At 42.7% G+C, this 27,249-nt stretch overlaps 1 protein-coding gene across 1 annotated transcript in view; it reads right to left on the bottom strand.

The window, feature by feature from the left end:
• The window catches only part of PPP2R5A (protein phosphatase 2 regulatory subunit B'alpha), a 93,704-nt gene that overhangs the window by 19,907 nt on the left and 46,548 nt on the right, over positions 1–27,249 (bottom strand). Inside the window, exons 3-7 of the mRNA XM_084623041.1 lie at positions 22,410–22,511; positions 12,207–12,299; positions 9,719–9,849; positions 8,856–8,915; positions 7,379–7,487 (exon numbers count right to left, since the gene is read on the bottom strand). Of these exons, the coding sequence (XP_084479167.1) occupies positions 7,379–7,487; positions 8,856–8,915; positions 9,719–9,849; positions 12,207–12,299; positions 22,410–22,511 (495 nt within the window). The remainder of the gene's footprint in view (positions 1–7,378; positions 7,488–8,855; positions 8,916–9,718; positions 9,850–12,206; positions 12,300–22,409; positions 22,512–27,249) is intronic.

A 27,249-nucleotide genomic window follows, 5' to 3' on the forward strand; every position in this document is an offset into this window, starting at 1 on the left:
TTATTGTGGGTGGGGGGGCCTGCGGTACGGCTACCCTTACTTCTGCGCTGCTTCTGGCACTGCCTTCGGAGCTGGGTAGCTGGAGAGCGGTGGCTGCTGGTTGGGAGCACAGCTCTTAAGGCAGAGCTGCCGCCAGCAGCAGCACAGAAATAAGGATGGCCTGGCATGGTATTGCCACCCTTACCTCTGCACTGCTGCCTGCAGAGCTGGGCCCTCAGTCAGTAGCTGCCACTCTCTGGCCACCCAGCTCTGAAGGCAACGCAGAAGCAAGGGTGGCAATACCACGAAGCCCCTAAAATAACCTTGTGACTCCTCCCCCAACTCCGTTTTGGGTAGGACCCCCACTTTGGGAAACGCTGGTCTCCCCAGTGAAATCTGTATGGTACGGGGTTGGCAACTGGCGGCACGCGTGCCAAAGGCAGCACGCGAACTGATTTTTACTGGCACGCTGCTGCCAGCCGGGGTCCCAGCTGCTGGCCCAACTCAGCCTGCTGCCTGCCTGGGTGAACGGAACCCTACACCGGCAGCGGGCTGAGCGGGGTCGGGACCCCAGCTGGAAGGAGCCTGCAGACGGAACCCTAGACTGGCAGCAGGCTGAGCCCGCTTAGCCCCTCATGGTCTGGAGTTCTGGTCGCCAGCCCCTTGCCAGCCGGGGTCTCGGCTGCAGGCCTGAGTGAACGGAACCCCCGGCTGGAAGCGGGCTGAGCGGGTCCAGCGGCCGGGACCCCGGCTGGCAGGAGCCAGTGGAACCCCAGACTGGCAGCAGGTGAATCGCTGCCAGTCTGGAGTTCTGTCCACCACCCCGCTCAGCCCGCTGACAGACTGGGGTTCCGGCCGCCGGCCCCTTGTCAGCCGGGGTCCCGGCCATCGGCCCCACTCAGCCTGCCGCTGGCCCGGGATACCAGCTGCCGGCCCCGCTCACCTCGCTGCTGGTCTGGGGTTCCAGCTGCCCGGCCCCATGCCAGCTGGGGTTCTGGCCGCTGGCCCCACTCAGCCCACTGCCAGTCTGGGGTTCTGTCGGGGAATGTAAATGTGAAACCTTAAATTAATGAAGACTCGGCATGCCACTTCTCAGAGGTTGCTGACCCCGGTATAGCATAAGGTAAAAGCACACGAAAGACCAGATTTCATGGTCTGTGATGCGTTTTTCATGTCTGTGAATTTGGTAGGCCCCTAAACATAAGGCAGTCAGAGTGCACTAGGTAGCGAACCCAGATTTACAGCTACTTTGCCAGAACAGTACAAAGCAGCCAAAGTGTACTGGTGAATCTATCCCTTAATTTGCAAGTGACTTATTGCTTTAGAGGGCTATATTACAAAGACTGGCACTATTTGAAAGGATGGGCAGGAGAGCCCAGTCTGAGTGTCCCAATGTCCCTGTACTTTTAAAAGCTTTGCCTATGCTCCTGCCTCACTTCCCCGGCAGTGCTACTTCAGTGTGCATCACAGCTGAGGCACTAGTACCACAGAGTGTCTTTCAGGCATTGATGTCAAAATAGCTGGCAGTCATGGAACCTTTAAAAAGTAGGGACATTTTGGCACAGTAGTCTACTAACTTGACGTGTCCAGTCCCCGTGCTTACAACCAACGGAACTGTTGCGTGCCAATCAGCTATTGAGGAATGGTGATTGGTTAAATTACCTCTGATGCCCAATGACCCAATTAAAGAGTTACCTCAGCTGTTGAGCTGACCCTACCTGTAGCCTGTATAAACAATTTGATTCAAATTGTAAACAAATTGTTAACCATTTAGCTTAATTACAACCTAAGGTCTTCAGATATAGTCTAAGCCCAAGATTTCAGAAAATTAAATACACAGAAAATCTGAAGTTCCTATTATTTTCATATCATTCAGGACAAAGGAAAGACTAACAGATACTAGCTTAAAGGAGCCTGTTTTTAAATAGCCATAAAACTAAATTATCAGATTTATTTGTAAATTCACAAAGTTTGGGGAAGATACGCTGTATTTTTCAAAATATAAGAAAGAGGTTGAATCCTTGCAAAAACAGAACTCAATCTTAACTATGGAATTGAAACTGGCACTCCATAATTAACATTAGAGCTACATAATTTGTAACAGATCCAAAAAGCTATTATATATCACTGCTTTAATATATTTTTTAAATGTACAATATTTATTAGGCAGAGTAGAGCAGCTTTATCTGAACTGCTTAAGCCCATACAAAAAACGGTTACTCTTCTTCTTGTAACTGTTGTTCTTCGAGATGTATTGTCCATGTCCATTCCAAACAGGTGTGTGCACACGCACATGCACAGTAGCCGGAAGATTATTCCCCAGCAGCATCCGTGCGGTTGGTCTGGGAGCCCCCTGGTGTCATGCCTTCATGGCGCCCAATAAAGGGCCCTACAGACCCTCCACCCCCTCAGTTCCTTCTTGACGGCTACTACAACAGAGGGGTGGGAGGGTGGGTATTGGAATGGACATGAACACCACATCTCAAAGAACAGTTACGAGAAGATGAGTAACCGTTTTTTCTTTTTCGCGTGCTTGTTCACATCAATTCCAATCAGGTGACTCATAAGTCCAAGTTCAGGAGGTGGGGTTGGAGTTGTCCACTGACTGGAGCACTGCTCGTCCAAAGGCCGCATCCTCTCTGGACTGCTGCATAATTGCATAGTGCATGGTGAAATTATGAACAGAGGACCACGTTGTCACTCTGCAGATTTCCTTAGTGGGAATCTGGGCCAGGAACACTGTTGATGAAGCCTGCGCCCTGGTGGAGTGAGCAGTGATTGGAGGTGCAGGAACCCCCGCCACGATGTAGCACTCACGAATGCAGGACATGATCCATGACGAAATGCGTTGCGACGACACAAGCAGACCTTTCATTTTGTCCATCGCGGCCACGAATAACTGGACCAACTTTCTGAATGGCTTCGTTCTCTCAGTATAAAAGGCTAGCGCCCTGAGGACATCCAGGGAGTGAAGTCTCTGCTCCCTGCTGCTGGAATGCGGCTTAGGGTAGAATACCGGGAGAAAGATGTCCTGGTTAATGTGAAACTGTGATACAACCTTCGGTAGGAAAGCAGGATGAGGTCTGAGCTGAACCGTTCGGGGCTCAGACTGCGGTGTAAGGGGGCTCTGATGTTAGGGCCTTAAGTTCAGACACCCTCCTGGCCGAGATTATCGCTCTCAGGAACGCAACCTTGTAAGAGAGGTAGAGCAGGAAGCACAACGCCAAGGGTTCAAAGGGCGGTCCTATGAGTCTAGAAAGGACCAAACTGAGGTCCTGAGCCAAGACAGGTTTCCGGGCTTGAGGGTATAACCTGTTGAGACCTTTTAGAAACCGGCTGACCTTTAGGTTAGCAAAGACAGAGTGGCCCTCCGTGTCTGAGTGGAAGGCCAAGATAGCAACCAAGTGAACCCTTACTGACAACATTGAGAGCCCTTGCTGCTTCAGATGGAGGAGGTAGTCCAGAATAAGTGGCAATGAGGCGAGCATTGGGAACGAATGGTGCTGTGCCGACCAGACTGAAAATCTCTTCCACTTGGCAAGGTAGGTAGCTCTTGTAGAGGGTTTCCTGCTGCCAAGGAGGACTTGTCTAACCTGGTCTGAACAGGAAACCTCCACCAGATTCAACCATGGAGCTTCTGTGCCGTGAGGTGCAGCGACCCGAGGTTTGTATGTTGGAGACTACCATGATCTTCTGTCAGAAGGTCCAGGAAGAGCGGCAGGGTCACTGGAGCTTCCACAGACACATCTAGGAGAGATGTATACCAGTGCTAGCGGGCCAGGTTGGAGCTATCAATATGACCTGAACTCGTTCCCTCCGGATCTTGAGGAGTACCTTGTGAACGAGCAGTATGGGTGGAAAGGCATATATGAGACAATCTCCCTATAGGAGGAGGAACGCATCCGTGCTTGATCCCGGGCTGTGATTTTGGAAGGAGCAGAACTGCTGGCACTTCCTGTTGCGTCGCATGGCGAAGAGGTCTATCTGGAGAAATCCCCACCTCTGGAAGATCGAATTTGCGACATCTGGGCGAAGGGACCACTTGTGGCCGTGAAAGGACCTGCTGAGGTGGTCTGCCAGCTCATTCTGTACCCCGGGGAGTTACAACGCTTGTAGGCGTATTGAATGTTCTACACAAGTTCTACAGCATGAGGGCTTCCTGGCACAGGGGAGAAGAAGAGCATGAACCCCCTTCGTCGATATAGAACATTGCCATGGTGTTGTCCATCATAACTGATATACATTGTCCTGTTAAGTATGCCCGGAAGGTCTGGCATGCCAGGCGCTCCACTCTCAGTTCTCTGACGTTGATGTGGAGAGCCAGATCTGCCTGAGACCCTGAGTCCTGCAGTCTCCTTGACGTGCTCCCCAGCCCAAGTCTGACGCGTCCATCATTAGCAAAAGAGATGGCTGTGGACTGGTGAAGGGGACCCCTGAGCACACCTCCTGAGGGTCGAGCCACCACAGAAGGGAATCGAGGACTGGGCGAGGCAGGGTCACATTGATGCTAACCGCTGAGGAGGCTGCGGATGGAAGTGTCTCCACTGAGTTGATGGCATATAGAGGCCCAGGGACCTGAGGGCAGCTCTGAAGTCCTTCAGGCTGGTTAGCCTCTTGTCCATTTTCTTCGAAAAAAGTCTCATCCTCAAAAGGCAGGTCTTGTATGATCTGCTGGACCTCATAGGGGAGACCAGAAACCTGGAGCCATGAGCCCCTTCTCATGGCTTCTCCTGTGGCCATAATCCTAGTGGCAGCATCTGCCCCATCAAGTGCGGCCTGCAGGGACGCCCTGGAGATCAGTCCCCTCCTCAACCAAAGCCGAAAATTCGGCACAGGAGTCAGAAGGGGGCAACTCTGTGAATTTAGCCATCACCGAGCAGATATTGTAGGAGTACCTGCTCTCGATGGCCTGCTGGTTAGATAGTCGGAGTTGTAGTCCCCCCGTTGAGTACACCTTTCTCCCGAATAGGTTTAGTTTTTTTGGAGTCCCTATTCTTGGGGGAAGGGCCCTGAAAGCCTTGCCTCTACCCCTGGTTAGCAGCGTCCACCACCAGAGAGTCAGGCTGGGGGTAGGAATATAAGTGTTAATAACCCTTGGAGGGCACAAAGTACCAGCGTTCGTTATGCTTTGCGGTGGGTTGCAACGAGGCTGGGGTCTGCCACAGGGTATTAGTCATGTCCATAATTGTCTTTCTAAACGGTAAGGTGATACTGGAAGGGCCAGAGGATCTGCATCATCTACCACTTCCTCCACCTTAATGGCCAGATCCTGGGCGACCCGGCGCAGCAACTGCTGCAACACCCTGGAGTCGTCCAGAGCTGGGGCTACGTAAGTGCCCGCCAGTGCCTCCTCTGGTGAAGACGAGGAGGCCGCCATCAGAGGAGGTGGTTGCTCTCTTCCATCCCTACTCGAGGGATCTCGTGACCCTGGGGGGACTGTGGTTGGTGGGCACGGGTATTGGTGCCGACGTTGGGTCCCATGCCGGTACGGACGTCTGGTGTAGCGTCTGTGCCGGGGTCTTCATCAATGCTGTCACAGCCAGTGTCGATGTCTGTGCTGGTGCTGTCGTTGGTGCCGAAAGCACAGCCAGCACCGTAGCAGCAGTCTGAGGTGCTGATGCCTCTGGGGCCGATGTTGGTGACAGTACCACGGTCAACGGCATTGACACTGGAGGGAATGGCTCAGTTGCTGGTCGTGGCGGAACAAATGTTGCAGATGCCACTGATGCAGCTCCTGAGCAGGATCCTTGGCTCCGACCCTGGCCTTGATGGAAAGCCCACGGAGTCCAAAAGGGCCACTGAGCTGGCTTCTGCCATTGTGAGGGCCACTGCATCGGGTGAGACCCTCTATGGCGCCTTGAGCTGGACCTTCTGCTCCTGCTATAGTCAGAGTGGTACGTGTCCGACACTGATGATTCAGAATAGGAGGACCAGGGCGGCGCTGCACCTCTCAACATAGAGCATCGGGAGCCTGGGGACCAACTGTGCTCCCTGGATGGAGGCACTGGCGTCGGGGGGTGCCGAGGTGACGGGGATCAGCGTGACATCATTGCCAGCTTTCCCTTTGACTGAATGGGGTGCGGGGATGGAGCCTGCGGTGCCGGCGCATCCTCCTGCTTCGGGGGTGAGAACAGCGCCGCGAGTCTCAGCGGGTCCTGCACTGCCGCAAAAGCCCCTGGGGTGGACGGGAGCAACAGGTGCTCTGAGGGGTTCAGTGAGCACGATGGGCCTGTACTCCTCACATGGGCAGGAGTCAATGTAGCCCCACTCTGAGCCTCAGAGCCGTGGCCCAACTAAGGTGCCACTGATGGGTGGTCCCTGGATCTTGCCGAGGAGGATCAGCCTCTTTGTCGTCTTCTGCGCTGGCGATTGGGACTGGTGCCGAAGGCTGGAGTGCCCCTGGGAGGCTCCTGATGGTGCCAAGCCTCCTTGGCAGGGTCTTTCTTAGATGCTGGATCTCTCAAAGACAGCACTGGACTGCTCCACGCCAAAGACAACGTACTGGGAGCGGGATCCTTGGCACCTGGGTCCGACTGAGGTTAGAGATCTGCCTCCATGAGGAGGCTTTTAAGCCTCTGCTCTCTCTCTTTAATAGTTCTTCGTTGGAATCACAACAGATCTTGCAGCAGTCTTTTTGGTGACCTTTGCCCAGACACTAAACAGGAGGTGTGGAGTCACTTTTAGGTATGCATTTTGTGCAGTCTTGGCTAGTCTTGAAGCCCGGGGATCACGGCAGGCCCCGGTGCCAAATAAGGGGAGGAGAAAAAAGAGGGGGGGAACCCCCCATAACTAAAACTTGTAAGTGAACTAACTATGCTATACTAACCAACTAGAACTAACTATCTACAGCAAAAACTTGAAGAACTGCTCAGCTGCTTGCCGAAGCAAGAGCAAGGGGAAGTTCCAGCTACTGTCACTGGCAGTAAGAAGGAGCTGTGTCTGTGGGGGGGGGGGGGGGAGGGGGCGTATCGGCAGGGCCCTTTATTGGGCGCCATGAAGGCATGACTCCAGGGGGAGCCCAGGCCGATGCCATGGATGCTGCTAGGGGAAAAAAATCTTCCAGCTACTGTGCATGTGCACGCACACACACCTGCTTGGAATCGACATGAACAAGCACTCGAAGAAGAACAAGAAAGAAGTATGCTTCTCAAAGAAAAACATTCAAGATTCCTCTATTCTTTTGTAAACAGTATTTGTTACTTGAAGATGACAATACAAAAAGGTACCAAGCTTAAATAATGTCTGAGTTGTGATAAACCAGTAAAAACCAAAAAGTTTTCAAATGCAGGCTATGACTTCTCAATTTCTTTTTCCCAAGTATAGAAAACATTTTAAGGTTTATTTATACTTATATATTAATAAAATATATTCTGTTCCAATAATTTTTCAAAAAACCTACCTGTGCATGAAACAAAGCTAAACCCTTAGCAGTATGCATAGGAATCAACACCTTCATAAGAAACTGTTTGTGTTCTGCTTTCAATGGCAGTGCAAAACCATTAATAATGCTGAAAAACATGAATAAGCACAGTTATTTCATCTTAAAAAAATGGGGGAACTGTCTTTTTCTTGGTAGATTGAGAACTACTGTACTCAAATCTATTTTTATATGTATTTTACAAAATGTGCCTATTACTTTAGGGACTGGGAAGTGGGCAGGAAGCCCATCCTCAGCTATTATCAATAAGTATAATGCCATACCTCAGTTATCAATGTCTGCAGTAGACAAGTTCAGTTCTTTTGTGATCTCTGGTGATAATCTAGACTCAAATTTCTAAGATTTTTCCATTTTTAAATCACTGTGGAGCTTAGCAAGGCACATTAACCATAGAGCTTAGTGAGGTTGACACACTGTCCACCCACAATAATTAAAAGGTGACCTTGAAAGAGAAGAGATAGACTTGTGTCCTATTTTACTACTTTGACACATAAATAAGACCTGAAAGTTTATTTGTTTGGGTGGCTTTTTTTAAAATGGGGGCTAGGGAGGAGGTAGTAGTTTGCTTTTTACCTTACAAATTCAGGTCTTGCTTCTTAAGGGTAGACACCATTGCCATGTGTACACCAGTGAAGTTTACCAAAAAATCCTCAATGACTCAGCTAATCCTGTATATGGGAGCCCTGCTGTAGACATGCTCTTGCAGGAAGAATCAGTGTTTTAGTTAAGCCTGCTAAAAGGCAAGTCTAATTGAAGCAGTAATAAAAATGATCATTGAAGCTCTGTCTCCCTCCAGCTCTCATTAACTTTAACAAGTATTCAGCTGAACCTGTGGGAATTTTTTTGGTAAATTTCACCAGTGCAGAATAGATCTATGTCAACTGTGGAGTACCATCACAAAAATCTCAGAGTGGGAAAGATAAGCAACTGTGAGGGGAGAGGATATTCAGTCAGACTATTTTAACACCTACAAAGCTTTAATGACTAACATGGTAGAGAAGGAAAAACCTGTTAAAGATTTAATATCTTCAATTTAGATGTAAGAGCTAACAATATTCTCCTCTGAGATACACAATTAGTCTCTTGGCAAAGCCATGATTGAGAAATGTCAATATTTTTAAGATAAAGCAAGGGAAAACAAAGCCCTTTTTAAGGAAAAAGCTACCTTTCATGCTTTTCATGCATCATGCCAAAGCCAAAAAGAGAAGCCCAATTTAAAAAGAAATCTTTTGCAGATCATCTCTAAGATTTACACAGAGAAAGTGCACTTTTCTAATTCTACATTTGCACAGCAACATGGAAATATAAAAATACCAATGACCTCAGTTCATCACTATAAGCATCAGAACAATTCTTTCACCCCACCCCCAAAATAATTGGATAGGAACACAAAAAATAATGTTCAACTGTTCATTTTATATTATCGAACCAAACTTACCTTCCCAATATCTCAAGTAGTTCAGCAACACCATTAAAGTGTTCTGTTTCATATATAAACCTGTTAAAAAATAAGATGTAATAGCAATAAATACACGAATAAAACGAAACTAAGAAGGGAAAAATAATTTCTAAATGTGAAACTCCTTCTCAAATGTATTTTATTTTATTTCTAACATTTGTTTTTCTTCAAAGTTAAAAGTCAGTTGGCTCTTTTGGGGTTTATGGTACATCTTTACAGCAAAAGCCAGACTAGCCTACCCAAGCTAGCTTGAATCCAGCTAGTGTGGGTAAGAACAGTAGCGAAGTCAGAATGAACTAGCGAGCCAAACACCTTCCCAGGGTCTGTGCCAGGCTTGTAATATCCACACTCAATCCCACAACAGCACTGATTTCACTGCTTTTGTTACCCATGATAGCTAGATTCAAGCTAGCTCAGGTAGGCTAGCCAATGCATAGCTTTTTCTGTGCAGACATATGCTTAAGAGTTCATTCTTCCTTCACATTAAGCTAAATCAGTTAGTGTGATTTAAACTTGTTTAAGTAAGTATATTAGGGATTTGAACCAGTGTAACAACATTAAGTTTTACATTTTACAACTAGTGAAAGTTTTCAAGCATAATCAAGTCCTAAAATAAAGACCTGATCCTGCAAGGTGCTGAGCTCCCTCAATTCTCATTCATTCAACATCTTACAGACCAAGTCTATGTAACGGACAACTATATGACTTCCCTGTTAGCTAGATAGCACCTGCTATGACAATTTTGCTGGCTGTTTCAGGTACAACCTTTAAAAACGAGAATCTTTGACTTAAGGAAAATATTTATCATCTAGGCTATATAAAGAACTAAATCTATAACGCACCTGAGGAAAATGTTGTTGATTTGTTTTCTGATGAATGCCCTTAATCCAAGGAATTTTCCATAAATTCGATGAAGGACTGTCTTTAGGAAATCACGCTCTCGTGGGTCTTCACTATCAAAAAGCTCCAACAGCTTTAAAAAAAAATCTGAGATATTACTTTTTAAAAAGAATTAAACTGTCATTTTGTTAATTCTAATTCACAAATCATTAAAGTATTATTAGATGCAAACAACATTGTTACTTACAATTCTGTTCAAATATTCAATATTAAATAAATTAATATAACTTGTTAACTCAGATGCTTTATTTTTACTGTCCCATAGCATTTAATCTTCTAAAAATTACATCCAAACCCAACAGGAAACTTCTTATACAATGCCCTTACGTTAAGTCATTTAAACTGGGATGAAATGTCCTTACATTAATCATTTTGATTATAGTTTTATCTAATAACTCAACATTTAGAAAGCGCTGCACTTTATAGCTTCAAAAAATTGTAAACAATTCTCACAAATGACAGTGAGGTATTTATTTAAGGCCCCTATCCTCAAAGATATACACATGCTTAAATAGGCACAGGTAGCCTACTGATTTCAACAAAACTCATGTGTTTAAAGTTAAGCGCATATATAAGTCTTTGCAGGATCAGGGCCTACATTCTGTAAAATGAAAAGATAACAAGCATTATGTACATTTTCTCAGGAGAAAGAAAAGAGTGAGGTTCTGACAGAATTATGGTGCTTTTATAAAGAAAGCTGTAGAACAAAAAAAAAAAAAAAAAAATCTCACAGCCATCACAATTATGAGTACTTTCTGTCTGAATCTGATATCAGTAGGTAACAGAAAATATATCTGCTCTAAATGACTTCTCATTTCAAAATAAATATGATGCATTACACATTTTATATACTTTTTTGCTTATACTAACTGGTTTCTTGTTCATAACTTGTCAAGATTCATAATCCCTGTGAGATGTAAGTACAGGTAATATTTAGAGAATAATGTATTTATATCGAAAGTATGCTTTAGGGACTCGGAGTAAACATTAGTCACACGGGGATACATATATCTCAGTGATGGCCCACTCAAGAAAGAGTTGTCACCCTGCCTTGGTTAGCCAGTGATGGAATGAAAGGCTCAACTGTCTAGCCTTGCTCCATTCCAAGACTTTCAATGGAAAACCATCAGAGACAACTGCAAGTAATCAAAACCACTTGGAGGTAAAAAAGAAACATTACAGCAAACAGAGAATCACCCTGCCTATGAATAAAGACAAAAGACTGTTTCAGCATAACACAGTGAGGAAAAAGGAGTACTTGTGGCACCTTAGAGACTAACAAATTTATTTGAGCATAAGCTTTCGTGAGCTACAGCTCACTTCATCGGATGCATGCAGTGGAAAATAGCACTGAGGATAGCAGTGAGGAAAGGCACTTTGGATCCTTTTATTGAGGAGACATCCTGAGGAGCGGGGGTGTTCTCATGAAAAACTGGATCCTAGTTCCTGTGAAGGTAGCCAGCTCTGCAACAGACTGAACTTTGGGAGGAAAACCTATTTTTAGATATGAAAGATAAATATGAAGTGTTGACCCAGGTTTGAGTTTTATTATTTTGTTATGTACTGTAACTATTTGTTTCCATCTCTGCTTCTTGTTCATAGCATAATCTCTCTCCTTTCTTAAATAAATTTTCTGTTTTATTACAAGTGCTGTGTGTTATACAGGAGCGGTGCTTTAAGGTAAAACTGGTAAACTTGGGGTACTTTTGAGGCAGAGGACCTGGGATTTCTGTGAATAACTGGTGTCAGAGGCTGGATATCACAACAGAATATTTCAAAAGGGACTTGGGGACTGGGATGCATCTATTGTTAATATGCAAGGCAAATACAAGGCTGGCAGAGCCCAGAAGAGAGTGCTTGAGTGGCTGAAAGGCTGCTAGTGTTACGGAGTCAACAACCAGCTAGGCACAGGCAAGTCTCCCTCATGTTGGATGCTGGGGTAACAAGACGACTCACAGTCCTGGGTGCCCTGAGAACCATCACAAAAATATTAGCTTATGTAGTGAGAGTCACAAAGCCATTACAATAGAACAGCACTGAGGATTATCTATTTCATGGGAAAACATTAAAATACAGTATAGATCACTAAGAAACTTGAATTTGTTCCACAAATTGAAACTACTGTATGTTAAGAAAAAATAATTGCAACAGAACTCAGTATTATCCCTATATTTTATATGTTTCTGAATTCCCAGATTACATGTAGTCTATGTAGATGTTCCTCTGCTAATATAAACAGTTGGCAAACAAAGGATTCTCATGTTACAATACAAAGAATTACATTTTAATAAAGCTGGTTATTTTATGACCTGCACAAGTAAAATTATGCTGTATTATTTAGATATTCAGCTGTGCAATACAAACCAACACCACAACATCCCTTTTAGTTAAGAGTTAATTGACTATTAAATATAAAAATGTTACACTCACCTGCTGTACAAATTTCTGATCAATGTATCGCTTTGCAATACTAGGCTGGAAATCTGGGCTCTCCAAAAATCTCAGGAAAAATTCATACACCAACTACAACAAACATTAAAATGAAAACTTTGAAGAAGTTACCACTACTCTTTACTAAACTAGTAAAAGGTTTAAAGTACCAAATATATTCTTATTTCTAGTTATTTTAAATGGGGAAATAGGATACTGAACATATTTTAGCATCAGAAGGTACAATTAAAAACCTGTATAAAACTTACAGAGGCAAGGACTCAAATATGAATACAAACAGACCTGTGTGCATGATTAGAAAATTCGCTTTTAAAAAAAATACACATATTAAAGAAAGTTTGCCTCCCAGAGATAGATATAAACTATAATTTTTAAAAATTAATCTGTATTTTAAAAAACTGGACAAATGCACTAAAGTTTAATCTTTACTATAAATTAGGGTTCTGTATACTTGATACCCCAACCCAAACAGCAAAGTCTTGTTGCAGACTTTAGACCCAACATGATACAGCATATATAGAATTTTACCCCTAAAGTGTTCAGAAGTGCTGGTCCCCATCCCATGGGCCTTGGCAGATCCACAGGAGGGAAGGGACTGAGGGGAGCAAAAGACTTGTAACAGATCAGAGAGGTATTGAGGGGCCAGAGTTCATGCCTCACCCTTGAGATCCTGAGAAGCTCAATACAGAAAATGGCATACTTCAAGTCATAGTAGAAGGGGAGCGAAATGCAGGGTGGCAACTACAATCTGACTCACCTCTCCCAAACCACTAGATGTACAAGAGTGGGGCCTCTTTATGCAGTGAGACCTGGGGGTGGAAATGTGTTTCATAGACGTAAGGTATGGCACATAAATTTAGGCATACAGTGTCATTGGAGATATGAGGCCTTGGTTGTAACCAACTACCATTTTAGCACTGCTGTGTGTATTAAAACCCTGTTGAAATGCTATTGTATGGCCACTATTGAGTGGGCCTTAGAAACCTATGAGGAGTAATACTTTTATTCACATATTTAAACTACATATGTGCATATGTACATATATACAGCCTTAAGAACATCTGGTGATACATGGATGGAATCCTACTGAAGGCTAGTCAAATCCTTTTAAAGGACCAATACCTAAAAAATTGACTAAACTTCCTAAATAAAGAACAAATAAGGCAGTAGAAAAATGCCTGTGATGCACCATCATGAAATACATGATAAATGCATAAGTGCCTGTATCTGTGTTTGTGATTATCATAACAAATTATAAATTAAGGGGTTTTGAATCAGTGCACCTGATAGGCCCAAGAAAGGAAATTTCCAGTATTTCTCCCAATATTTCTCCTCTTTTTCCCCTCTGACAAATTCCTAGATTCTGACAGAAGGAATTTAGCAGTAGCCATTTAAGAGGGATTTGAAACTATACATATTACATAAAACAAAATTATATTAAGAGAGAAAACATTGCAAAGTCAAGCATACAAAAAGTTAGGAAATGCCAGAATAAAGTTTGCCCATGCAATTCTAATTCTACTCCCCTGTGTATATGCATTTTAATTACATGGTCACATAATATTTTTGTGATGGAGACACTAGAGCTTCTCAAAGAACCTTACAACAAATTTGTCAACATGGTTAGAAGAATATATTTTTCTCAACATTCTTGTAAACAGCTGAATAATTTTTGCTGAAATTCCCACCCACGCTTCACCTTAAAAAAAAAAAAAGCTTCAGGCAGATACCTGGCATGAAAAATTCCAGCCACAACTGTTCAAGTGTGAAAGTTATATGGTTTTACAATGGGTAGAAGTAGGCAACCTGAACTATAGGTGTCATTACATGTGCTGCCTATAAAACAAGACTGATGCTAATGGAAGATGCATGGCACACCCGACTGCATGTCTGACTTCTACTAACTGCATCAATGACCATGTGGCTGCTTTATATATTTCCTCATATACTGCATGCAGTTCTGGAACCAAGGTTACTGCTATTGTTCTCAAGGAATGCACTTTTCAAACTGGAAAAACTATTTCAGCATTCCAAAATCAGACTTCTGATATACACCAGAGGAGAATCCTGAACACTTGAAAAGAATTTAGGTAGCTCGGCTGTCTCTAAGCAATCTTCAGGTATCTAGGCAGTCTTACCATTTGCTGTTTCTAGGACACAAAGCTGAAACTTGGGCTTTCTAGAATGCTTTCTTTGGAAACTCTCGGAAGAGGATTATACTGCAGAAATTCTAGAGATCTATTGCTTTTGTGCCTTGATGTTTTTTCCTTGGAGACCACTAGTATATTGCAATTGGGCTTTGATGCGAATAACTCCACTGTCAGCAAGTCCCACAATTTCTTATGCCGAGAAATAGTTATTGGTGTCATCATCAACCTTCTTGATCTAGACCATAACAGTTCAACCAAACTATCTCAGAACTGCTTTTGACTTGTTGCCTATTTTTACAGCTATGCCACATCTGGGGCAATTGTGTCTTTAATACTGATTTTATTATTTAAAGATTACAGCCTTTTGGATTGTGTGCTAGCAGGCTGGTGGTATAAATTACTACACCATTACCTATTACTACACCATTACCTCTGTGGATAACTGCAAACAGGCACAATAAAATGACAATTTGGGACAGGTTGCTGCGACTCACACAGACGAATCTGTGAGGAGACAAGAGAAATTCAGGCTTCCTTTTTTTCTGCAGAGCCAAGCTATTTGAAAGGTCTGTGGTAGAGAAACTGCAACTGTGGGCTAGAACTCTGCTATATTGTTGAAGGAAGCCAGTCATGGGTGGGACAGGATGCACTGAGACACAAAGCACAAGAAACCAGATCCTCAGACTATTCTAAAAGCACCAGCAGGTTCCAGTTACTGAAAATCCAATTCATTTGATTCTCCGAGCAGTCAGAGCTTCTTCGACTCGAAAGCACTCAGTTTTAAAGAACAGCAATCCTAAAGCTGCGTTCTCGTTGAAAGGCTGTTTAGGCTGGTGTTAGGGCTCAGTGCTGCTGCAGTCCAGCAGTGGACATCTGAACTTAGAAGAAGGGAAAGAAAAAGCCAAATTGCTTCCATTATGGTGGAATGAACAATTCTAACCAAAGAGCAGCATCCAAATCTAATGAATGACCATCTACAGGAAAAATAATGAATCAATAATTAAGTTGCCTGGCCAAAACCTGTTCATCAGGATGAGTGGACAACAATTTCAAATAGTATCTGTGGAATTCAGACTTCAACTGATTCCTCCTAGACAAATATACAGCACAGAAGGAGAAGTTACTCACCTAGTAGCACAGAAGGAGAAGTTACTCACCTAGTAACTTGAGATTTTTGAGATGTTTTGTCCCTGTGGGTGCATCACCATAGCATGTCTGTGCACTCTCCACTGGAGAATGCAAAGCAGTATTTGCAGGCCTATGCAGACCAGCACCTCATGCTTCCAACCTAGGGAATATAAGCAGGCGTGGACCCAACTGTTCGACCACAGCCAAGCAGAAAGGAGGGTGGGAAGTGGAGCCCTCACAGAGATAAAGCATCTCAAAGAACTCAAGTAACCTCTCCATCTTTTTCGAGTATGTGTCCCTACGGATGCTACTCTGTAGGAGACTCCCAAGCAGTAAACTCAGTGAGAAGGTGGGTGCTGAGAAGGCAAGTCCAAGACGGTTAGGAGGACTGTGTCACCAAAGGTAATATCTCTGGAAACAGGTAAGCTGGTGTAATGCTTGGCAAAAGTGTGACTGAAAGACCAAGTTGCACTCCTACAGATTTCTGCTACAGGAACATATTTCAGTAGAGCTACAGATGTAGACTGAGCCTTAGGTGAAGTGTGCTATCAAGTCCAAGGGGGCTACATCCCAGCAGATTCACAACACGTTAAAATTAGGGCTGTCGATTAATCACGGTTAACTCAAAAAAATTAATCACACTGTTAAACAATAGAATACCAATTGAAATTTATTAAATATTTTTGGATATTTTTCTACATTTTCAAATATATTGATTTCTATTACAACCGAATACAAAGTGTACAGCACTCACATGTTTATTACAAATATCTGCACTGTAAAAATGATAAAAACAGTATTTTTCGTTCACCTCATACCAGTACTGTAGTGCAAGCTCTTTATCGTGAAAGTGTAACTTACAAATGTAAGATTTATTTTTTTTACATAACTGCACTCAAAACAACGTAAAACTTTAGAGCCTACAAGTCCACTCACTCGTACTTCTTGTTCAGCCAATTGCTCAGACAAACAAGTTTGTTTACATTTACAGGAGATACTGCTGCCTGCTTCTTATTTACATCACCTGAAAGTGAGAACAGGCGTTCGCATGGACCTTTTGTAGCAGGCACTGCTACAAGGTATTTACGTGCCAAATAGGCTAAACATTCGTAGGCCCCTTCAGGCTTTGGCCACCATTCCAGAGGACATGCTTCCATGCTGATGACGCTTATTAAAAAAAAATGTGTTAATTAAATTTGTGACTGAACTCCTTGGGGGAGACTTGTCTGTCCCCTGCTCTGTTTTACCTGCATTCTGCCATATATTTGATGTTACAGCAGTCTTGGATGATGACCCAGCACATGCTGTTCATTTTCAGAACACTTTCACTGACGATTTGACAAAACGTAAAAGAAGGTACCAATGTGAGATTTCTAAAAATGGCTACAGCATTTGACCCAGGTTTAAGAATCTGAAGTGCCGTCCAAAATCTGAGAGGGACGAGGTGTGGAGCATGCTTTCAGAAGTCTTAAAAGAGCAACACTCAGATGCAAAAACTATAGAATCTGAACCACCAAAAAAGAAACGGACCTTCTGCTGGTGGCATCTGGCTCAGATGATGAAAATGAACACGCGTTAGTCCACTCTGCTTTGGATTGTTATCGAACAGAACCCATCATCAACATGGACGCATGTTCTCTGGAATGGTGGTTGAAATATGAAGGGACATATGAATCTTCAGCAGATCTGGCACGTAAATATCTTGCGACGCCGGCTACAACAGTGCCATGCGAACTCCTGTTCTCACTTTCAGGTGACATTGTAAACAAGAAGCGAGCAGCATTATCTCCTGCAAATTGTAACGAAACATGTTTGTCTGAGTGATTGACTGAAGTAGGACTGGGTGGATTTGTAGGTTCTAAAGTTTCACATTGTTTTATTTTTGAATGCAGGTTTTTGGTTTTTTGTTTTTTTACATAATTCTACTTTTATAAGTTCAACTTTCATGATAAAGAGATTGCATTACAGTAATTGTATTAGGTGAATTGAAAAAATACTATTTCTTTTGTTTTTTACAGTGCAAATATTTGTAATCAAAAATAAATATAAAGTGAGCATTCTACACTTTGTATTCTGTGTTGTAATTGAAATCAATATATTTGAAAATGCAGAAAACATCAAAAATATTTAAATAAATGGGATTCTATTAACAGCATGATTAATAGCATGATTAATTTTTTTAATCGTGCGATTAATCATGATTATTTTTTTAATTGCTTGACAGCCCTAGTTAAAATGCATCCTGAAACCCGCTTTGACAGTCTGCATGGAAATAGGCTGTTCCTTCACCATCTCTGCAAAGGATACAAATAATCTGGAGGCCCTGAACATCACAGTCCTGTCAAGGTAGAAGGCAAGAGCCCTTCTGACATCTAGAGCATGTAGGCTAGTTTCCTCTCTGGAGGCATGAGACTCTGGGTAGAATGCTGGTAGATGGATTTCTTGATTAATATGGTATTTCAAAGAGACCTCAGGGAGGAAGTGAGGATGGAGACATAGTATAACTTTATCTCTATTGAAGGTAGTAAATGGTGGGTCTGCCATGTGAGCACTGAGTTTTTCCCTTTGTCTAGTCAAAATGATAGCTATAAGGAATAAGATCTTGAGGTGAAGGAGGGAACAGGTAGCCACTGGTAAAAGGGGGGTTTCCTCAGAGCACTGAGAACCAAATTAAGGTCCCACTGGTGGGCCGGGTTCCATACAGGGAAAAACAAGTTATACATGCCCTTGAGAAAACTGGCTGTAGTACTGTGGACAAAAATTGAGATGCCCTCAGTGAGTGAGTGGAAGGCTGTGATAGCAGCCAAATGTACTCTGAGCTCACTGATAAACTTGAGTCTTTAAATCGAACAGGTAATCTAGGGTTTTGGACAGTGGAACTGATGCTTAAGAAAAGTGAAGAGAACACCGGGAATAGAAGTGTAAGGTAAGTTTTGCAAAACTAAGGTTTCCTGCTAGATAGGAGAACTGACTGGACTTATCTAAACAGGTTAGCTCCAGGCTCAAGAACCATTCTCTCAGGTTCAGGGAGGAGCGGTTTAGATGGATAAGGGTCCCAGAGTTCTGTGACAGGAGATCCCTTCTGAGAGAGGAAGACAGAGAGGCCACAGATAGATGAAGGAGGTTAGAGTACCACACTTGTCTTGGATAGGGCAGCACTATGAGAATAACCCTTACCCAAACTGCAACAGGAAAGAGCAATGTCTTGAGAATGAGGGGTAGCGACGGGTAAGCATACAGCCGGATACGGGACCATGGTATTAACAGGGGATCTCTCAATCAATTGCAGCCCTGTCCTCCCTTAGAACAGAAAAGGTGACATTTCCTGTTCTTTGGGTTGACAAAGGTCTGCTTCTGGGAGATCCCAGGTCTGGCAGATGCTGTGAAAGACAGAATCATTGAGCTCCTATTCATGGTCCTGAAGGAATTTTCTGCTCAGGGAATCAGCAGTTGTATTCTGTAGGCCTGGAAGAAAAAATGCAGAGATTTCCATCTGATAGAAAATGCACTTAAGGACTTGGCTCTTGGCTTCACCCTGTTGGTCGCTATATTATATTGCTTCCCTGTTGTCCAGCATTATTTTGATGAACTGGCCCTGTATGGTGAATAGGACGTGCTGATAAGCATAATGAACAGGATTATTGAGGTGGAGTGAGACCTCTGGTGTGGACCACTTGCCCTGGGCTGTGGCTTCTTGGAGGTGAGCTCCCCCCGCATCTCATAAGAGAAGAGAGATTTATCTGTTGAGAGGATTTTTGAGGGTTGGGGGTGGGGTCTGATGAAGGGGTTCTTATGGAGACCTTCAGTAGGTCCTTCCACTACCTGAGAGAGACCAAAACTTTGAGATACTGTGATGAGTTTGGAGTCGCTGTTTGGGATGTACAGCGTTAAGCCACATGTGAAGGCACCTGAGGTGCAATCTCATTTGAGGTGTGACAAACGTGAAGGCCAACACGTGGCCCAAGTTGTAGGCAGATACTTGCAGTTTGCAGGCTGTGCTGTATTGCTGAGATTAGACTAGACAGAGTGGAAAATCCCTTTGGGGAGATAGGCGGTTAGGGAGTCTACAGTGGCTCCAAAAGAATCTACTCTTTGGACTGGGGTCAATGTAGACTTCTCCTGATTGATACAAAGGCCCAGAGACTGAAATAGGGTTAGAACCTTAGAAGTTGCCAACTGGACCACTAGAGCTGATTGACCCCTCAGGACCTAATTGTCCAGGGGGTATGGGAATACTGCTAAACCCCACTGAGCCACCATTGCTGAGTGCAGCTTTGTAAAGACCCCCAAGGCCATTGAGAGCTCAAAGGGAAGGACTCAGTACTGGTAGAGTTCTGAGCCTATTATGAAACATTTGTGGGATGGGTGGATGGCTAAATGAAAGTAGGCATCCTGGAAGTTGAGGGTGATGAACCAGTCTCTCAGATCTATGGATGGAATTACGGTGGCTAGCATCACCCTCTTAAAGTGCTACGATAGGATGTGTGTGTTCAGGTTTCTGAGGTCAAGGATCAGTCTCCATCCTCAGCCCCTCTTGAGGACTAGGAAATAGTTGAAATCGAACCCCCTTCCAACAAATTCTGGGAGAACTTGCTCAATCTCCCTCAGGAGTAAGAGGGACAGGACCTCTTGTTTTAAGAGCTCTTTGTGAGAAGGGTCCCTGCAAAGAGATGGGGAAAGGAGGAGGGAGAGAAATAGAGTGGAAGCAAATAAATAGCCCATGCTGATCACCTCCAATATCCATCTGTTTGAAATAATGTGTTCCCATGCAGCAAGTGGCTAGTATGCCTCTAAAGTGGGGATGGAGTCATGCAGAAAAGCATCTGGGAAAGTAGGTTGCTCGAGGCCCTTGACCCCTTGAGAGATGCAAGATCTCACTAGTGTGGGATTTATGGTGTGACCTTCCTCTCTGCCTTGTTTCCCTTGCAAGAGAAAGAGGCTTCTTCTTAGATGTCCTAACCTGCGAAGGTGCTGCTGGAACTGCAACAGCTACCGGAGCAGCCTGGGACATTGAGGCCAATGTACCGGAGGGCAGGGAGAGGAGTGGATCCCGCTGGGACTAGTGAGCTTTCCATTAGAAGGTTCTTAAGTCTAGCCTGTCTGTCTTTTCTAGACCTGCCTTTAAACCCTGTGCAGACCATACATTTTGGGTAGGTGTCTCCAAGGCAGTGGAGGCATCTCCAATGCCCATCACTATGGGGCAAAGACGTGTGGCAAGTCTGGCAGGGCTTAAACCTCAGGGTCTTCTGCATAACCTGTAGTGCTAAAGGACTAAAAACATGGGTTTTAACAAGAAAAAAAAAAAAGGGGGGGGCAAAGCCCCCTCTAAACAGAACAGGAGTGAAGAAATAAAATAACTGAACTAGAGAAAAAAAAGAAAATATCTATGTTAAGAAAAGTGGGAAGCTGAGAACAGTGGAGATGCAACTGCTTTGTCTCAAGCCAGAGGTGGTTGAGAAGGAGGTGAGTGGAGCAGCTTCGTGACTGCTTATACGCCCTTATTTGGAAGCACAAGGTGCTGCTCTGCACAGATATTGCTTTGCATTCTCTGGCAGAGAGCACAAAGGCGCGCGCACACACACACCCCCCATAGGGTGGAGCACCCATAGGAACATATACTCTAAGAAGAACTGAGCATGTCAAGAGAAACATCACTTGTATAGGGAGAGGTAGATCTCTGTCTTATGCCTGCAAGTGAACTTCACAGGCCTTTCTAAGTTCTAACTCCTGATGGACCAAAGTCCTTTGATATGGCTGATCTATGTGCTTACTGTATGTAGGAGTCATCTGCTCTAATCTCCTTCCTTTCATCAAGCCTCTGACTCATTGCAATTATAGCTATTTCTCATGCAGGTAAAATTCAGTCAAAGACATTTTCCTTTCCCCCAGGGGGTTAATAGTTATTAGGAACCTTAGGCTGAATGGTCAGTGCTCAGGGAAATTTGTATCTTTAACATGACTAAGCATCCAAATACTGCCTTGAACAGGTACTTTTTGTAGAGAATATTCATGGCACTATTCTCTGTAATTTAACTAAAGTAGCACAATTATGGATTATAGTGTCAAAAAGTGGCATATGAAATCACCAAATGATTTGTAGTGGTGCGCACCAGGTAGTATAATTATCTGCTCCCTATTGATTTAATGCAAGAGGACTCCCCCCCGCCCCCCCAAACCAAGCTAATGTACGGTCACTACATGCGATCAGAACCCTGCTGACTACAACCTATGTTTGCTTGTTCAAATAAACAGTTATGTGAAAAAAAACAGTATCACAAATCAATCGTGATTAATAGAGCACTGCTACAAAGTCACGAGGTTGGTACAGGAGTGAAACAATGAAATAACTCGCCAACTGTTATCCAACTACAATGCCTGTATTGTAGGCTTTGGGGGGCAGGGGGAGGGGAAGAAGAGGGAGATATTTGTCTTGCTCAAAAGAAAAATTAAGTCTATTGCTTTTTTTTTTTTAAACTGTCAAAAAGGAAAACACTCATTTGTGGATATACATCTGTACTTTAGTTAAACCATACAGAAAACCCACTATTAAGTGTACAAAATATGCAATGCTTAAAAATGATTGTGATAAAAGTGAAGCCAAAATACTGCTATACTGTACATGAAACACACATGCCAGGTTTTCAGCTATGATAGGATAATAAAAATATAGGGGCTTGGTTTCAAGAATCAAAACACACCTAACTCCTTTCTGAGGGGCTCATGTGTGTGAGTGTGGCAGAAAGATGCATTTAAACTTTTTCAAAAAATAATCCAACTGTTTCTAAATTTAGAAGGGGGAATGATAAGCAGATGCAATAAATTGCTCTTTTTGAGAAATATCCATAGGAATACATCACCATTTAGTTTCTACATTTCAAGATTGGTTGAAAAAGTAATCCCATACCTGTATGTGAGGCCAGGAGGCTTCAAGAGTAGGTTCATCTTCTTCTGGATCAAAATCTGGATTATCACTTGGTGGAAGTGTTCTGAAAATATTAGAACTAATCTGCAAAGAAAAAAAAATTGATTACTTGTAGTGTGGCTCATCAAATTTCAAAAGCCCATGCTAAACAATTGCCTCTATCTAATATCAAGATGAACTGAAACAAGAATGTTTTTAAACAATTGTTTTGCCCTTTTCTTTTCACCTTTGCATTATCATCAGTCCCAAATACTCAAAAGTCATGAGTCAGGCCACAGAAAAATCACAAGAAAAAATTAGGTTAATTTTGTCTTTAGGTTTTCAGTTTTCTGGGCATTTGGGCTGCATTTTCAAGCTGTTATTTGCAAACATGAGAACTAGAAACGTCTTTCTTTTTAATTAAAAGCTGAAATTTTCACATAATTACTTGATTGCAAGAACTGGGCTTTAAGTAAAACATCAAACTTACATAACTTGCAATAAAAATTGTGAGTTAGCAGCACTACATTTGAATGTAAGGGAGACCCTTCCACAAATATTTCTACTTGTTATTACATTAGAAATATCAAATCCTTACTGTCTCTTTGCTTGAAGATCTTACAAAGTTTGAAGAATGCCAAAAATTATGTTACACACAGCTGTAAGTCTTAGTTTTAGGACAGACCTCAATTTAGAAAAATTAAAAGATGCAGTTTTACAAGCATTTTCAGATCTAAGCCAGTCATCTTACAGAAGGGACAGTGCAAGGACCTTTTCAGAAACACAAGGAATCTTCTTCAGGAATTTTCCCAAGCCCACTGAAGTTTAGACAAGAGAACAAAAATGTTTCGGCAGTCAAAAAGAAAACATATCTTTGTTTGCCTGAGGGAATCTGCTTCACACTGTTCATGATAAATAGTATTTTTGAAAATCTGCTAGAGAATCCCAAGTTGATTTTGTATTTTGCCCTTTCCATTATTCCTTCAAGGACCATTTGGCTCAATTTTTCCAGGTACAACTTTCAATTTTCTTTACCCTATTGGGTCCAAGGAAATAGAGATTTTCAAAAGGGACAAATAGCAGTCAGGCACCAAAAGCCGCCACTTATGCCTTTGAAAAAGTGCCCAAAGAGATCAGACAGATTAATCTCTCCAGTTCAACACCATGCCAACATCAAATTCCCCCTCTTTTCAGTGATCCTTCTTCCAAGGCATGACTGTGGAACGAGCAAATCCCCTTTTAGAAACTGGAGTTATACAACTTGTTCGAGTCTTACGCAGGAAAAAGGTTTATAATACACTGGAAATAAGAAAATTGAAGAAAGTTGTAGGAAAAGGATGTCCAAATTTGATTTCACAACTTTAAAAAAAAATCTCAGAAAGATTAGTTAGTACATGAGAAGTACTCTTAGGTATATTATCCCAACCCTAAACTCTCATTCTTGGTTCAGGGTTCACAAGAGCATTTAACTTCAAAAAGGGGAACTACATAAAAATGAGGAAACTAATTAAACAGAAATTACAAGGAACAGTCACAAGAGTGAAATGACTGCAAGCTGCATGGAAACGATTTAAAAACACCATAAGAAAGGCTCAAACGAAATGTATACCCCACTTTTAAAAAACAAAACAAAAAACAAGAGAGCCAAAAACATGCCACCATAGCTAAAGAGAATAAAAGAGGCAGTTAGAGACAAAAAAACACCCTTTAAAAATTGAGAAAAATACTATAAAAAGAATAGTCCCCAGTCTAAAAGAAAGTCATTCAAGATGGACTCGTTATCCACTCCTACCCTGGAGCAAGACCGCCAAAGTTTGGAGCTAAGTCTTGCTGCAAATATATCTATTTCCAGATAAACTCACAGGGAGAAAATGTCATTTACTACAGAGTTCTTGAGTGCTACTTCTGCTGATCAAGTAAAATCTCTGCTCAGCTAATCTGCCAGTAGTATATATTTTCCTTATCTGCAAAGTGGAGAGCTATAGGATAAGTTTGCTGTACTATGCACCTTTCCCACAGTCCTCACCCAAGTACGTTCATGTAAAATACTGCTGTGACGTTATTGATAGCTACCTGAAACACTCTCCATGTCGAGGGCGAAAGGACTTGAGATACCAATATATTGGTCGTAATTCTAAAACACTGATATGGATTTTTCCTCCCAGAAATTCCACTAATCATGAATAATCAAATTCTTGTAATGAGTTCCCTAGCCAAAATTGGAAGCATCTGAGATGACTGTGGCCAATGGAGCCAGGGAGTTAATGCTGAAATGTCTTAAAAGAAGTTACATTCAAATCCATCATGAGATATAGGAACACAACTCTAGAGATAGTGGCAATTTCAAAAACATGCTGTCTATATTTGGAATGGTCTTGCTAGCCAGTGTTGTAGAGGCCTCGTTTTTAGACGTGCATATGGAGATATGTACATCAAGGTCATAAGGCCCATCAGCTTGAGGAACATCGCTGTTTGACGTGAGTTCTCCTGAGTATTACTATTACTCTAAACATCTTTCTTCTGGCAGAAAAAAAGCTGCCCCAACAAAATTGTCATCTGGGTTGTAGCGGTGTACGACATCTTCCAATATATCTTGAATCCTAGTGTTTGGAAATGTGTTGTCTGTATCATAACTTTTGCTTGATTCCCCTAGAACACCTCAATGAATCAATCATCCAAATAAGTGTAGACATGGATACTCTGACATCTCCTATGTGCTGCTGCAAGGTACTTTATGAATACTCAAGATGCTTTAGATAGGCACAATGGAAGCCACTTATTAATGATCTCCTCTAACACTAAGCAATCTTAGTCACAACAGTAATTAACCTTTTCAATTAGAAAGTGTGATTGAGATGTGAAAATATGTATCCTATAAATCAAATGCCTCAAACCAGTGCTCTGTAGGTAAGACAGACATGACAGAGACTAGGGTAAGCATGTGGAATTTGAGCTGATGAGTAAATTTAACTTCTCTGAAGGTCTAGAATGGGTTGGAAGCCTCCATCTCAGGGGTCAGCAATTACCTGAAAAAAATTCCTTCCTCTGAAATTTGCTCTATGGCACCTGACTCAAGTAGAGAAACTTTTGATCTTAGTAAATTCCTGTGAAGAGGATCCCTGAAGAGAGATAAGGAATGAACAAGGGGTGATGGAGAAAAAGATGGCGTTTAATTGAACGAAGCAGCACTACTGGATGATCTCCAAGATCACTGGATGTGGTGATAGTCATCTAAGAAAGTTCCCAAATTTAAGGGGAGACAGACAGGTTTATATCTGGTCTGGGATTCTTGTACATCTTGTCAAACCTGAAGCTGGTGCAAAGGAAGATTATGCAGCAGATCTCCCTTTAGCTCGTTGTTTGTAGGGGGTGCATGTCTGCTGATGCTGAACATGGGCCTCTTACAATTGTTTCTTTTGAAATGAACAGGGAATAGAGACACAGTTACCCCAAATCTTTTCCGAGTCATCTAAGAAATCCTATAGATTTTGCAATAGACCTGATGTCTTTCAGTTTCTCTAGAACTTCATCTGATATACAGCTGAACAGCTAGACACCATTAAATGGTGTCAAGTATCACAGGGGTACCTGTGTTAGTCTGTGTCCACAAAAACATCTGAGGAAGTAGCTTTTTACCCATGATAGCTTATGCCCAAATAAATCTGTTAATCTTTAAGATGCCATGTTGTTTTTACCATTAAATGGAGATCTATTTGGGATTCTTGTTTTTGGAGTAACTGCAGGAGTATTCACAAACATGGTAAGGAGAAGCCCCTTAAAGTAATTGTGAATGGTGCATCAAAAGTACAGAAAGATGCTCTTAATATGTGCTAAGCAGGTAATCGATCTTTGATGAGAAGGGCTTTGGCTAGTTTTCTCTGGTCTTCCAGCAGTGACTGGGCAAAACAGTATTATTTCCTCCCATTGGTAATATTGGTAACTGGACACTAGTGCTTCATAGTTTCCAATTCTAATAGTGCCTGGTGTAGCAGAGCACAAAACTTTTCTACCCAGAGTATCTACCACCTTCTTACTCTGTCTGAAAGGGTAGAGTGGACTCAACCCCCTTTTGCTCTTAGAATGGCAGTTTCCACTACCAATTAATTTGAAGCTGAGTAGGTCCGGAAGAACAAGAAGCCCTGAAGATGTAGATTGAATAACTTGTCTGATTTCTTAGCAACTGCTGGTTTAGATGATGGATTTAACCAGGTTTATTTAGGTATACTTAGTGTCAAGAAGCAGCAAGGTATCTTACTTCTGGAAGGCGAACCCAGAATATCCAGAACTGGGTGTGTCATTGTCTCTGATGTTACTGAAAGGATCTTTAAGATAGTAGTTATTTCTAAGCTTTCCAGGAAAAGGAGATGATGCACACCCACACATTTGAAGATGTTTTATCATCAAGATCTGGATCTGTGTACAGATGTTTGATAGACACCTCTAGTTCTTCAGATAGAGTATCTGGGACAAGTAAAAAGAGAGACTGTTTTCTTGGTACCAGCAAGAGTGATTTATCTGGGCAGGATGATTCTGGGGAGGGTCATTTCCCTTGAACCACTTTGGGAGAAGGCTCCCTTTCTTCAGGCCTTTTAAATTCAGGGGAACACACAGGGAAAGGCCAATATGGCCTCAATAGCCATGACAATATCTCCTCAGACTTGCCAGTATTCAGTAGGGAATTCCTTAATATACTCCATATGGGAGGGAGGGTAATCTCGCAGTCGGAAACAGAGCGCCTCAATAACACTCATAACACCATCTAGTTTCCCTGATCTACTTCCTGGAAAGGGAACAACACTGCCTACTACCCTGCTTTAACTGCTAGTTCATTCTCCTTCCTACA

This window comes from Lepidochelys olivacea, assembly GCF_965140295.1.
Source record: "Lepidochelys olivacea isolate rLepOli2 genome assembly, chromosome: 3".
Lineage (NCBI taxonomy): Eukaryota > Metazoa > Chordata > Testudines > Cheloniidae > Lepidochelys > Lepidochelys olivacea.